General features: G+C 36.0%; 1 protein-coding gene across 2 annotated transcripts in view; it reads right to left on the bottom strand.

Moving 5' to 3' along the window:
- The window catches only part of LOC129235314 (muscle M-line assembly protein unc-89-like), a 582,103-nt gene that overhangs the window by 37,893 nt on the left and 528,649 nt on the right, over positions 1-15,561 (bottom strand). For both annotated transcript variants that reach the window (XM_054869050.1, XM_054869049.1), the window contains exon 6: positions 7,852-7,938. In XM_054869050.1, coding sequence (XP_054725025.1) covers positions 7,852-7,938 — 87 coding nt within the window. The remainder of the gene's footprint in view (positions 1-7,851; positions 7,939-15,561) is intronic.

Here is a 15,561-nt window from a genome sequence, read left to right on the forward strand (position 1 = left end):
TCTAAGCCTGGAATCATAATCTAAGTGGGAAAGTCCACTTATTAGCCTTGCAGCCCGCCTTTGAACCCTTTCCAATACATTAATGTCTTTCTTAAGATAAGGAGACCAAAACTGAACAGCATACTCCAAATGGGGTCGTACCAAACTTCTAAATAAGGGCAGAAGAACTTCTTTAGATTTGTTTGAAATAGATCTATTGATAAACCCAAGCATCTTATTGGCCTTGTTACTAGCAATGCTGCACTGTTGGCTAAACTTTAAATCCTGACTTATTAAGACCCACAGATCAGTAACTTTGTCTGCCTGACTAATGACTGAACCTTACAAATAATAACTTGTACACTTATTTCCATGCCCTATATGTAGCACTTGATATTTCCCAACATTAACGGCCATACCCCATTTATCAGCCTACTCCGTAATATCATCTAGATCCTCTTGCAGCTGATTTGCTTGTTCTTCATTTTCTACGCTCCCCATAACTTTGATATCATCAGCAAAACAATTCATGTTCCCAGAAATATTTTTATAAATATCGTTCATAAAAACAATGAACAAAACAGGCCCTAACACTGATCCTTGAGGAACCCCGCTTAAAATCTCACTCCAATTAGAATAATTTCCCCTTACAACTACCCTTTGTTTCCTTCCAGTCAGCCAGTTTTTTACCCAAATGAAAGTTTTCCCTCCTATTCCTATATCAGCTAATTTGCTAAGTAGAGCAACATGCGGTACCTTATCGAAAGCTTTTTGAAAATCAATGTAAACAACATCTACAGGCTTCTTATTGTAAATAAATACACAAAGAGATTAAAAAACTAAAAAGCAAAAAAAGGAAGCATTGTGAAAGAAAAAAATTTAAATGATAATTTTCAGAAATTCATAGGGAGGGGTTGCTTTGCTCTGTTTTCTTTCTTTCTTTCTTTTTTCCTTCAGATAAGCACGTGATTACCTTTAAGAAAAATAATGGCAAATTTTGTTGAAGATTTTAAAAAATGGAATCACATCAAAATAAATAGTTCAATCATCTTCATTAAATTGACACTCTTTATTCGAAATTCAATTTACTTTTAGTTGAAAGGAAAATTGCATTATTCTGAATTATAATTATTTTTTAAAATTATCGCTATTCCTTTTTACACAGCCGACCATTGTCGACAGCTGAATTTTGGCAGACTTTAAAACCTCATATTTGAGAACGGACACAAGAGGGCAAATAATGAGTCCAAAAACATGTTATACTATAGCTTTTTCGATTGTTAATTTTTTAGATTTTTTTTCTCTATTACAGTATCGTATTGTTTCCGGGTTAGAAAGTTAGTTATTTATGGAATTCATTCATAATACGATTTTCGTGACTTTTATGACTTTTTTTTCGTTTATTTCACTCCTCCAAAATGAATTTCATTACACTGGAAACGTCAAGGAGTGTTTTCACGCCCTGAAAAAAAATCTAGCTTTATCTATGTACATATAATTTAAATGAAATGTTGCACCAAAATACGTTATTTTTGATGACATGTATTGCTGTTACAGCCGATACTTTTCAGTTAAAATTGAGGCTAAAGAAAACTGAAACCGTTTTCATTAATCGGCGACGGTCAGATAAGTTTATTTTTATGCGAATGTTTATCGTGTCACCGGAAACATTCTAATAAGCAACACAAGGATAAAGGAGGCTACGCTTAAAGAAAGATAATGAAATAAACTAATTTTTAGTAGGCCAGCGGAGGTCATGCAAGTTCATTGCGCTTTTTTTTAACCCCTGACGCAAAATGCAAGAGGGTTTTAAGTTTGGCTTATGTTGCTATTAAACGGACGAACCGATGTTTGAAAAGGAGCTGATCGAGAATGTGTTTAGCCAGTGATGCCCAACCTAGGGCCGGTGGGTCACATATGAGGCCCGAGAATATGATCTATGTAAGCCCGTTGTAATGTTCAATGTTAAATTATGTTCTTTTCAAAACAATGCATCTTCTTCAATTCGTACCAAGAATGATTGCTGCGAATTTGGAGACAAATTGCTCAAAATTGGCTTTTAAAGTACCGAGGAAGCTTCGTATAGATAAAATAAACATGTAGTAATGGTACAACAATTCTTAATTTGTAATTTTGTGTCATTTTCCGTGTTTCCCCAAGTTATCTAGATTTTTTTTTTAATTTGCTGAAATTTTATGATATGCTTTCTTGCCTACGAGACACATATACAGTTCGTCTGAATATCAAGGATGCAACAACTTGGTAACTATAAATTTGGCAAAATAGACTATTTCACTTTTGTTAAAAATGTTGATCGAAGAAAAACTAAATACTTCTAATTACATCAAATTTATAAGTGGTAGTAAAAATAAGATTTAAATAACACTTGAACAAGTTTTCACATGCTCCAAAAATCGTGAAAACACTTAATTTGAACATTCGTCAGTTGAGTTTTCCTCGAGCACTGCCTGACCTTAGGGCACTTATGCACTTAACTTGCCTTTTCTACCTACCGAGTAATGATTTCTTTGAGTCGAGTGTTATTAACTTTGATATTAGTTTTTGTTTCAAAGCGCAGTGTTGGTGTAGCAAAGAGACGTGGTCAAGTGCGTCTGTACACATAGACGATGGGGCCACAGCTCCCTCTTGCTCTCAAGGTAAGAAAAAAGTACAGACAAGCTCTTTCCAGAAATTTATTTTAAAGTATTGCGCAGAAGTGGGTCAACATTAAAATATTTTTGATACAGTAGTTTTACATCCATATTTTTTAACGAGTTCAAGAATAATTTGCTGCTTCTGTGCTGTCTCACCACGAGTTATTGTGGGAACATTTCAACATGTACCCTAAAATTTTTTTGAAAATTTCAATTTCAAAACTTTTCTTGCGACAACCCAAAATGTGCCTTTAGGATTTTCACTGCGAGAAAATTTCCAATAAAGATCCGCAAGTCCCCACCCTTTATGTAATGTTACTACCAAAGGTAGACTGAAATTGAGTCTTTAAAAAAATGTGTCCGTTGAAATTGTGTCTAAAATAATATACTAAATCTGAATCTGGTGGCAGTTTGGAGATAATGTACAAGCTATTAAAACACTCCTGTTTGCCCTTTCCTACAAAATATCATATGGTGTTTCTGAACGTCGTGGCTGAACTATAGGGTCTGGTGGGGGAAAGTGGTCAATGGGGTAAAGTGGTCATTCGTCAGATAAATGGCTATAGCTTGGAAATAAATGTTCGAATGAACGTGAAAATTTTATTTTAGGATAGGGCTGTTAGAAACTACATTTTGAATACAAAGTTTCACATCTGGCAAAATTTTATTTGGTAAATTAAAATACTTTGTGTGAATATGAAAAATTTCAAAATCTGAACACCTCTTTTAACTTTCTTGGAAAATTTTGTTTCTTAGAATTATGAACATATTGACTGCACAGGGAACTTCCTACATATCTCAAGAACTCTTACTCATTAGCAGTTAACTGAATCTATTTTGGTTAATTTTTCAGAACAATTTAAGTAAGATGGGGTAAAGTGGTCATAATATTAGGCTTAACGAATATTGTCCTTCTAACGTCACGTAATCTTAAAATATGAGGCAGACACAAATGAAATATTAATTTTACTTAATATGTATTATTTTTACAGTAAACAGGGTTAAATATACGAATATATGCGTATGCATGCGCATATACTCGTGTAGGCACGTATACATACGGTTTCACATAAATGCACCAATAAACGCGTAGTATATGGGTATCTGCAAGTATTTTTTGTCTATAAAGGTATACGTTCGACTATACACGTATATACTCGCTTATACTCGTATATATACGAACACTTATTTTCTCAGGTAGACACGTATATATGCGTACGTACTCGTAACTCGAGTAGACACTTACACACAAGCATATGATATACACGTACACAGGGTAAGATTAAACTCTTGGGCAAATTCTTAAAAGATGTAAGAAAGGAGTAGAAGAAACAGGAATCATAAGAAACATATGGTCACAAACAAAACGCTGACGCGCTATATGCATGCAAAGCCAGAAACTGAGGGATGAAAAACAGGTCACAAATTTATTACACAAAGACAATTTTACACAACATTTTAGATCTTAAGAAAGTGTTAAAGTGATTGATGAACTTTGTGGCCGGTTGCTGTAATACATGCGTCGTAATCGCAAAGCACTCTCTGTTGCAATAATGAGACTTTTGAAAAACTTTTATCAGTCGCTGTGTCTTTGTTGCGATGCGTGGATTAGAGCTACTACAGGCCGTAACTTTAACATCTGCTCTAAATATTTCTTAAAAACTAAAATGTTGGTTAAAATCATCTTTTTTTTCCAATTGGGTTGTACAAGAGACCCACCTGAAGAGGCGTCTGGGCCATAACCAGACCTTACAATGCATCAGTTTTTCATGTGTCACCATTAAGGCGCTGATGCATATGACACAGTAGTTTTTTTGACGCCCAGTTTCCACCAGGTGGAGGCACCTGGGCTCTCTTTGATGCGACATTGCACTAGGAATTTAATTTTTTCCTAGGGAGTTCTAAGCCAAACGTCCAAAAGTTCTAACTCTAGGGATCTTTTACATGCCGCATAATCATACGACATGTGCGCTGATGATTTTCTTCATGTCGAAAATCCACCGACGGGCATCCCCAGTTCAGAACCCGGGTCCACAGACCTGCAAGGCGAGCGTGTAACCATCACGCCACCAGCCGGTCAGGTAAATCATGCTTGTGTAACAAATTTGTGGCCTGTTTTGCATCCATCAGTTTCTGGCTCAGTGTGCATGTAGCGCGTCAGCGACCATAATTTCATTATGATTCTTTGCTTCGTATCCTCTCTTCTCACACACCCCTTTGCTTTTTGCCCCAGACCTTGGATTCACTCTTTAAGCATATATGTATATTAGGGGATATACTTTTGTATACATACATGTACTGATATAAACGTAAATGTACGTATATACGTCTATACTGGAACATAATCGTGTTTGCACGTAAACATACGTATATACTCGTTGCTTCCATATATATGTACGTGAGTAGACATGTACAAACACGCACTGGATATATCCACGAAATAACTCGTGTATACCCGTAAATGTATGTATGTATACCTATATATGCGTATATATGTCTACTATATACGCATATACTCAGGTATGCTTGTATATACTCGAGAAAGAAGTGCATACACTCATATGATGTTCGTTTATACGCGTATATACTTGTATATACACGTGACAAGTATGTACTCGTTTAGACACGTATACTGTAGGTAATCACGTATAAATGCTTATGTATACCCGCATATACTCGTGCATATACTTGTAACTGTAATCGACTATAATCGAAATATACAAATATTACAGTTATTTATAACGGTTTTGCATCTATTTTAAACTGTGACCACTTTACCCCATACTATGATCACTTTCCCCACCCCATGGGGTAAAGTGGTCATAAATACATAGGGAAATGAAAGTTTTATAAAACTACTTAAAACAATATTTTTTCCCCTGAAATTCTATGTACCGTGTTCTTTAATAATGCAATGTAAAATAACAACAAAAAAATTTGAAGTGTTTAAAGAATTTATAGTATTTATTATCCACCTAAGTTGAAAACCTACGATTTTATGACCACTTTACCCCACCAGACCCTATAGAATTTGTGGCACCAATAAAGAGCTAAGAATGAGAACTTCCAGAGATATTTTCTTCAACTTTCTCGTAAAAACTGGAATCATTCATAAGCTACTTGACGCAGGATGAAGCGAAGGTAGTAAGAAAGTAATTTGCATATAAGTTCAAAAGAGCATAAGTTTGACTTAAGTTTGTCAAATCCTCCAAAAGGGTCAATGTGAGGGCGTATATAAACGTCATTGTACGTGAATAGTGAGGGGCGGGGTTTGCGTTTGCATCAATTCATTCTTTTAAATTCGTTTTCTTTTCTAATTCGTCCGTATGTGAAGACTAGAATTTAAAGGAATTTACCTGATCCAGAACAGAATAAAGTTAAATATTGTCTAATTTCCATACGCATTTTAAAGTCTGTTGCACAATACCAGATTTCCGAAGAGGAGGGCAGTTTATATTCAATCGTTCCAGTATAGCAGAGCAGATTTTCTTTCCGCTCGATAATCCCTTAGTTAAATGCATAAATGCCGGCAGGGGGGGGGGGTGCACTTGCACACCCACCCTAACTTTTAAAAAATTAAATTAAAATGAGTTTGAAAACGTAAATTTAATGTTTTTTAATTAAATAGTTTTGATTAGAGAAATAAAACTTATTAATTTAACGATTTTTGAAAAAATTAAATATATCTCGGTATTCGATTTAAAAGATAAATAAATAAAATAATTTTATAATGTATAAAAGTAGCAACAAAATTGACCTGTGATTTACATGCGGTTGTACCCTCCACCTTCCCCCGCATATGATTCTGCCGGGGTCCTCGGTTAAATGATTATGAAATAGTCTTATTATGTCACGTATGCAAAACTTATCTTTAAAAAATTTCTCCGTTTTTTTCATTTTTAACATAAATTTAGCATATGTGAAAGAATAAGACCACTAATGGAAAAAAAAAAGAAAAAAAAAAAACTTTATTGAGAAGCCGTAACACACGCAAGACTTCGACCAAGCATTTTAACCTGGTTCAAAAAAATCAGTGTATGAATGGAAAGGAAACGTTGATTAATTAAAATTAACGTTATGAATTTGTTTTTTTTATTTTTTCCTTCTGTAAATATCCAGTAGCGCAGCCAGCTTTTTTCTTCCTTTCTTTTTTTTTTTTTTTTTGGAGGAGAATGTTAAATTTCGTGGAAGGAAGAGAGGGATAGTTAGTTTTTGTCTTTTAAAAATCATTATAGATAAAATTCTGAGTTTCGGGGGATATATACCCATATCTCTCCCTTAGATACGCCCTTGCAAACCGTCTCTACTCTCCGTGTTGCATTTTCCTGTAACAAGTCAAGATTTGCAAATTATTTATTGAAATTATTTAGAAAAAAGAACTGTTATAATGCATTTGAATACTTCTATCAAGTAAAGGGACAGTCAAGTATTTGATGAATTTTTTACTGCTAACTTTCTAGTAATGTATCATTATTTATATTTAGAAATTAATTTGTTCCCTATAAGATAAAAGCGAAACTGAAAAGCTACAAAAGTTTTCAATAAGACTGCTGCTGCCATCTATTAGATAGACATTATAATACTTACTAAACAAGTATTATATCTGGTCTTTTTTAATTCGAACGACATATTAACAAGCCCGTAATTTAAAAATTTTCCGGGAGAATAGGGGGGGGGGGAGATTAATGAGTTTCATATGAAAAAACACCAAAATACATGCAAAATGTACGTTTACATTTGATTATAAAGTCCACGAGGGGGGGGGGAGTCAATCCCCTTAATTGTCCTAATGACGGGTCTGCATGTTTGAAAAAATGTTTTTTTTTTTTTTTTTTTTTTGAACTTTAGATGGACATAAAAAGCATTTAAAATTATAACTTATACTGCGAGCAGAAATGGCAAAATTTTAATTTTTTTTTAAATATATTTTTGCACTTTATTCATGTACTTTACATTTTTTTTTTCATTGTACTTCAGCTTTGTCGTACAAACTTTCTTATTTGGTTTCCGTTGAAAATAAAGCATGAAAAAAAAAAAGAAAAAAAAACCCGTCAAATTCCAACTTTTCTCAATTGTTGGTATGGAATTCAAAACGCGTTTTTGAAAATATCCCAAAATCTCATTTCTGCAGATACCTCTACAATCATTGTATATATTTTTTATTTCAAATGATTCTAAAGAAATTAGAAAATGGATTAATTAGAAAACTATACAATACCATCAGAAATGCATCCTAAATTTACAGATTGTCCCAGGCCAGCTGGTATATTAGCTCCTGAAGCCGTAGATACGGGTAATTCGGCGGCTGTAAAATGAACAGTTTTAAATATGTGAGTATACATCTTTCATGTTATAATATATTTTGGGTTGTAACTTATACACAATATTTACAATTAGAAAGAAGGTTATTTTTCAAAACAATACTCTGTTTTTCAACGAATAATAATGGAGTGATTGACTGTGTAGTTATAGGCACACATCCAGTAATGGGTAGGTTTGTCTTATTCTGTCAATATCCAGTTTACAATCGATGTTCCAAGTGCACCAGCTGTGCATTCTCAAAATTTCATCTTTCAAGAACACCCCCACCAGTTTTTTTTCTAAACATAAGTTTTTTTTTAATCAAGTGTTTTTTATTATTTTTATCCTTCTTCATTATCAATAGTGAATTTCCTTTATGTTTTTGAAGGTATTTTTTTTCTTAAGGACCTGACAACACTATATATATCTACATAGTATAAAATGAAGTCTCCAAAAAGCGTCTGTTTGTTTGAACGCGCAAAACTCGAGAACTACCCGGACGATTTCACTGACATTTTCATAGTATCTTTCTTTTAGCACTGAAAAGGTTTGTAGACCAGTTCGAAAAATATTCGATTAGTAGTTGTTTTTAAATTCCATTTAAGGTCCAATTTTCACATAAATTCCCGAATATTGGGGTGAAAAATTACTTGCACATATAAATATTATATCTCGTTGGAAAGAGCAGATGTTTTTGCGTTCAATGAAATTTTTTCAATTCTGTAACTTAATTACGGTGGAAGTTATTTGCGTTTATAATTCGAATTTTTCAAGGCTTCACTAGTCTTCAGGCATTACTTTCTTCATTAAAAACATCAATAAAAAGTGAACGAGTTGTCCCACAGTTTTCATTTTGACACCATTAGAAAGAGCGACTTTTTCCAGATCTAACTCGACTTTAGGATAAAGAACCAAGCTTCTATCTCCTTTAGAAAAAAAAAAGCTTCAGACCGTTTAAATTGAAGTTCGAAAATCTGTTCCGCATTCAAGTTATTGATGTTTTATTTCGCATTGCCATGATTATGTCTTTTAGCTTTCTTCTTTCTCATTTTCATTTTCTAAAAGGTCCAAAAATTTGACGACGCATCTGCCAGCTTGTACACGAGCCATTTCAAGCTATTTTCGACCCCGTTATTTCTCAAAAACTATTAGATACGTGCTTGAAATTTTGCATGTTTAATAGACCTGCACCGAAGATCTATAGTCCTAAATTTCATGAATTTTCCTCGTATAGTTATGGAATTATAAGCAATGGGGACATGTTTTCGCCAATTCTGCATATTTTACGATCTACGTTATGATAATTCCCTGGAACAATGAAGAAATTGCTAGAAGATTATAAGAACTAGGAGAGTTATCATTTTTTCCAATCGTCGCCTTTGGGGTCGCCAAAGTCCAAGAGCTAAACTACTTCGTTGATTTGTATCTTGGACGCTAAAACTTTGCACAGGTTAGTTTCAAAGGCAGGTCTGCACCTCTCTAAAACGTCCTCGGAGGTGGTTGGATGAGGACCACCAGGTCACGTAACACGGAATGAATCTATGGTTTTTAATTTTTGAAACACAACTTTACGCAACTTTCCTGCTAAAGCCTGAGCGACTTAGCTTAATAATAGCGAACCTTTCTTACCTTGGTGTGATGTACTTACTCAGAAAAAATTTGGGCCTTTATCTTGACGTAGGTAGGGGAAGGGTGGGCAAAGTGGCCACTGCGGGCATAGTGGCCACGGTCGATTTCTCTGCCACCCAGTGGCGCTACGCAGCGGCCAACGCCTCAACTACTGCGTGAGACCTTCATTAGTGTTCCATAGCGTTGTGAAGGTGATCAGTTTACGTGTTCCGATTTTAATGTCAAATTTGTTGTTTTTCAAGTTGTTGATGTAAGGTAAGTGGTCTACTTTACTTTGTATATCTATAACTACGACCCTAGTAAGTAATGCTGACAATAACCATTGAAAAGAGTGTAATTTAGGCTATCAATTCATGTGTAGGAGTAAGAGCTGGGTGTAACAGGTGTCCGTGTAAAGTCGCATTTTCGTAATGGCGTCAGAAAGGGCAAAGTGGCCACAGCAGTGGCCACTTTACCCTCTACCGTGGCTACTTTGCCCGACACCAACAATTTTAGTTTTTAATATAAAATATATTTATTTTACCTGTCCTCGAACCCAGGTTAGGTATCCTATAGCAAGTATTTAGTTTTATTTTAAATATATTTATTAATATATAGAAAAAAGTAAAATTAAATGTCTTGTATGCAACTACAACTTATTTCCATTTTTTTTTTCAGTTGGAGTCATGGTCTCTAAATATAAACGGAAAAGCGAGCAACAGTCTTGGGATCCTCAGGCGATGCAGCGGGCTATCGACGCCGTGAAAGATGGTATGCCAATGCAGACAGCTGCCAAAAGCTTCAATGTTCCAAGGAACACGTTGAAACGCCGGGTTTTAAATAGGAACCAGCATGCTAAGGCAACAAACAAAGTTCTTGGCCACTACCGTCCTGTTTTCACTGCAGAACAAGAAGAGCAGCTTGTAAAACATCTTCTAGAAATGGAGATACGCTTTTTCGGAATCACTGTACCTGATTTGCGGAGTCTTGCGTACAAACTTGCAGAGCAAAATAAAATCCCACATAACTTCAACAATGAAAAAAAATGGCTGGGAAAGATTGGGTTAGGGGCTTTAGACAGCGCCACCCTGAAATGGTGTTGAGAGTACCAGAGGCAACTTCGGCGGCAAGAGCTCAAGCGTTTAACAAAGTAAATGTTTCGAAGTTCTTCGACATTTTAGAGGATGTCCAGAAAAACCATTTATATCCTCCTCACAGGGTTTACAATGTCGACGAAACAGGACTTATGACTGTCCAGACTAAATCGTCAAAGGTTTTTGCGCTTAAAGGCAGACGACAAGTTGGCTCTCTCACATCTGCTGAAAGAGGTGTTCTTTCGACATTTGTAGTTTCTATGTCAGCAGGGGGGACTTTTATACCTCCTATGGTCATATTTCCAAGGCAGCGGATGAAAGTTGAGCTCCAGGATGGTTCTCCGCCAGGGACAGTTTTCGCCTGCCATCCATCAGGATGGATGCAAACGGACATTTTCACTCAATGGTTTGAGCACTTTTTACGCTTTGCTAAGCCTTCAGAAGACGACCCTGTTTTATTGGTACTTGATGGACATGCAACGCACACCAGGAACCTTGAATTTCTAGAAAAGGCCAGGAAAAACCATACAACTGTGGTTTGCATCCCCCCTCATTGCAGTCACAAGCTCCAGCCGTTAGACGTTGCGTTTATGGGGCCATTTAACACCTATTATGTACAAGCAATTGAGAGATTCTTGCGAAATAACCCTGGTAGGCAAGTAACCCAATATCAAGTGTCTCGTCTTCTCGGGGAGTCATTTTTGAGCGCAGCTACTCCTACTGTTGCGGTTAACGGATTTAGAAGGTGTGGCATAGTGCCAATCAACAGAGATGTGTTCACTGAAGCAGATTTTATTGCTTCTACAACAACGGAAATTCCCAATCCATCTCAGTCACACCGCACAGCTGACATCAATCCAGTTTCACCGGACTCTGATAAAGAAGGATCTGCTGATGCCGATCCCAACGCAAGTGCAACATCAGGGCCTGTTGATCCCGATCCCGAAGAAAGCACAAGCTCAGGGCCTATATTAGGTGCCGGAGACCCCACAGCATTATTTGTTCTCGTCTCTTCAACCCTAAATGCCTCAAATGATGGTCGTCCATTAAAACCCGATGCCTCATCTGCCTTAAGCTCCATGCCTAGTACCTCATCTGCTGTAAGTCCAACCGCCATACCCAGTACATCATTTGCTGTTAGCCCTCAAGATATTGTCCCGATTCCAAAAATAAATATCATCAAAAGAAAAAATAAAAGAAAAAAGGGTTCGGCTGCAGTTTTAACCTCAAGCCCTTACAAGGCTGAACTTGAAGCAGCGAAGGCAGAAAAGGAAGACAAAGAAAAACTGAAGAGGATCAAACTAGAGAAAAAAGAAGAAAAAAAGAAGTTGGCTACCAAGAAAAAGAAACCAGCTGTCAAACAGAAAAGGAAACCAAAAGTGGGAAATCGTGCTTTGTTTTTGAACGAATCTGACAGTGATGAAAGTGACGTGGATTGTTTGTTCTGCCAGGACTCGTTCTCAAAATCAAAAGAAAATGAAGGGTGGATAAGGTGTTCGGCTTGCCACAAATGGGCACATGAAGCGTGTGCTGGATGTGAAGAAGAGGACAATGAATTTATTTGTGACCTGTGTAAATAGACTGCAAACATGAGACAAAAAATCATGAAAGTTGTGATTACATTTATTATATTTATTACATTTATCTTAGTTTTGTAAATTATCTTGAATTTGTGACAATATATACATAGTTTGGTATTTATAATGCATTTGTAGTATTATTTTTGACATCGGGCAAAGTGGCCACCCTGTGGCCGTTTTGCCCTACCCCATCGGGCAAAGTGGCCATTTGGTAGGGCGTGACAAAACAATTATTTTTATAAAAAGTAACTAAGATAGAGGTTAATACTATTTTTTTTAATGAGTATAACAATATATGCTATCTTATAAATAATTTTCATTTCTTTTGAACAATTATAACTACTTAAAAAAAATAAGTTTTCCTTAGAGTGGCCACTATGCCCACCCTTCCCCTATGCCATTGATGGGCTCTTGGACTAAAAGTAATGGACATACATATGACCATAATTAATTTTTTCATCGTTCTTACTCAGATTTATTACTGAGAAATGATGATAAAATATTAGCTTAGCCTAGCATAAGATCAAACCTAAAGTGTGATATGTGCATTGACAGCTTTTCAATTTATCTAAAAATTTAAGTCCATGTGATTGTTTCATTTTCGTTTAATGCGTATCAAACACACACTGGAATTTTAACCCACTAAATTGTTTTTCAAAAATTTAGTGGTTTCTACTATCCAGAATTAGCATACATCTTGTAGAGCAGATATATCTTTTATTTTATCTCTTTAAATCATTTTCTACTTCTGTGCTTTCTTTCAAATACTCATTCGTTTTAATTTTTTTTTTTAAAGCTGATTTGATTTACAAAATGTCGTTAATTATATTGTCATAGAATACAGATCATTAAATTTCCGAAAGTTTCTAACTGGCAACAACTCCGGATTTCACTTGTAGCAACAATTAGGGATTGGCTTTGATTTTTGCAGACTAAGAACTACTACTAAAGACTAGTTGAATAGCTAGAGAATACATTTGCTGTTCATCTTTCGCAACGATGTTTCGAAAGATGAACCTTTCCAAAATAGTCCGTAAGTTGTGTTGATGCGTTATTCACTGAAAGTGCTTTGTAAAATTCAAAGCAGTTGAATGTAAAAAATTTCGAAATTTATTGCTGTATGATGATAATTGTTCGTATTTTTTAAACTAGTGCTGGAAGGAAATTTGCTTCATTTAATGTGCATCTGTGATATGTATTATTAACATTATTTGTCGACAGATGTCGCCACTAAAATCCAGTAACTACAAGTGAACGCGGTGAACATTAAATTTATAAACTGTTGTATCATGAATTTTAATCCAAAAGAAAACTATCAGTAAAAGACAATTCAATGAGGAAGATAAACATTCCAAACAAAATTCAGACTTCTAATATCAGTAAAAGACATCCTTTGGGAGAAAAATTAGCTTAGTATTTTTCATTATCAAACAATTGAATAGCTTCTCTGATAATTAATTAGGGAGCTTCAAATTTTCGAACATTATTATTGAAACTTACTTTTCAGGCTGTTAGCGACCCTACCCTAGCACAGATCCAGGGGGTGAGTCATGGAGACTGTAACTGCCCTCACCCCCCAAACGTGACGAAAGACAGCCTAAAAGTGCATTTTAGATACTTGAACTTCGAAAAAAATATGTGTGTTAGAAGGGGGGGGGGGGATTTCAACATCTCTTGTGCTCCAATATTACACGCCTCATGCATGCTCCGCCTTCCGAAAGATGTGATGACATATTACATGTTCTCCAAAACAAGAAGTTGGTTCCGCCCTTGTCTTGCCCGATTCATTTAATTCTCGGAGCAGCGCTTGAATGTTTTCAAATGCACTTGATTTTTGCTAAGTTATAACTGTAAAAATTCAAAAATAGGCAACGAAACGTGGATAAATTCATTTAAAATTTTCGCCGAGCTTGCCCCTGTTTTGGGGTTACCTAGGACGCCCACATACGGACGCCCACTTTTATCATGCTGTTGTAAGACGGAAAAAGGAGAAGTGAGAAACTTTCAAAGTGTTATTTAAACTATTTTAAATTTTGGACAATTGACATTTGGTCATACTTGTTCAGATAACTCTTTGGCTATTTTTACAGTTCATGAAGCTTAACATAATTTTTAAACAGCGCACTTATGTTCGGCTCAAAATAACGTAAAAAAATAATAAAAAAATTTTGAATTCTGAAATTTTGAATTCAAATGAGGCAGTGAGAAGCAAAGGGATGCAAATGGATATTTTCAGGTTTTGAGTGAAACGTGTTTAAAAATTAGCTCCTAGGTAGGCTTTCATTGAATTTTTTTCTAAATCATGCTGTGTAGCAGCAACTACCAGGGCTACTAGTACCATCTCTTGCCCCAAGACAGAGGAGAGGTTCACCTACCATGTGTACTGGTTAGCTCCAAATTTTTAACTTTGCCACTTACATCCCTTTGCTTCTCACTGCCTCAAATTATGTTTTTCGCAATCACGAGTTGCTACAGGACCCTACTCATTGGAGTTATTATTTCTAGAAATAGCTCCTGTCCCCCCAAGCCTGTCCCTGCTCCTGGGCGGTTACGTGTGTATAGATGTGTGTATGTGTGTGCAGGCGTGTGTTTGTAGGCGCGCATGCATGTTTAGGCTTGTGTGTGTGTGCGTAGACCTGTGTGTATGCGCTTAGGCTTGTGTGTATGTGTGTGAGTGGGTATGTATGTGAGCGTGTATGCGTGTGAGCGTGCGTGTGTGTAGGACATGGACGCCACCGACCAGGAGAAGCGGATTCCAGGGGACAGTGCTCAGGGCCAGAGGAGCCGGTGGGCGGTTTTGCTGCAAAGGCCCTTTGTCCAAGCTGAAAAAGGAATCATAACGCCAAGGTCGTCAAATGAGAACAATAAGCAATCGTGATTGCTAAAAAAAAGAGCAAATTTTGGCAGAATTGACTTTTCAAATCTCTGAAGAACTCTTTTTGCTAAAATATGACTCTTTTTTAGTAAACCTATACTCCTTCGTGCAGAAACAAATTGTGATAATACGTTTTTTTTCGCTTTGAAAAAAAATCATACCGTAAATGTTGTTTCTCTGCTAGCATAGTGTCATTGCAGAAAAAATAACATGGACACTCAATTTGTGAACGGTAATGCAGCTTTTGACAGTTTCTTAATTTATAACTTGTTCGTTCATTTGTGTAAGCATAACTTAAAAGCGCAGGGAAGGAAGAAGTAACAGTCTCCTCAGTCTCTTTGAAATGATGGGGTTGTCCGATAAAAAATGTGTCTGGGGGAAAAAGTCAACTGATAGTTCGTAGCATATGTTAGAGCACAAAAAGCAGTTTGTAGCAACAAAGTTCGGGTAACAGAATTTTTAGCTAAGTA

This window comes from Uloborus diversus, chromosome 2 (genome assembly GCF_026930045.1).
Source record: "Uloborus diversus isolate 005 chromosome 2, Udiv.v.3.1, whole genome shotgun sequence".
Taxonomy (NCBI): domain Eukaryota; kingdom Metazoa; phylum Arthropoda; class Arachnida; order Araneae; family Uloboridae; genus Uloborus; species Uloborus diversus.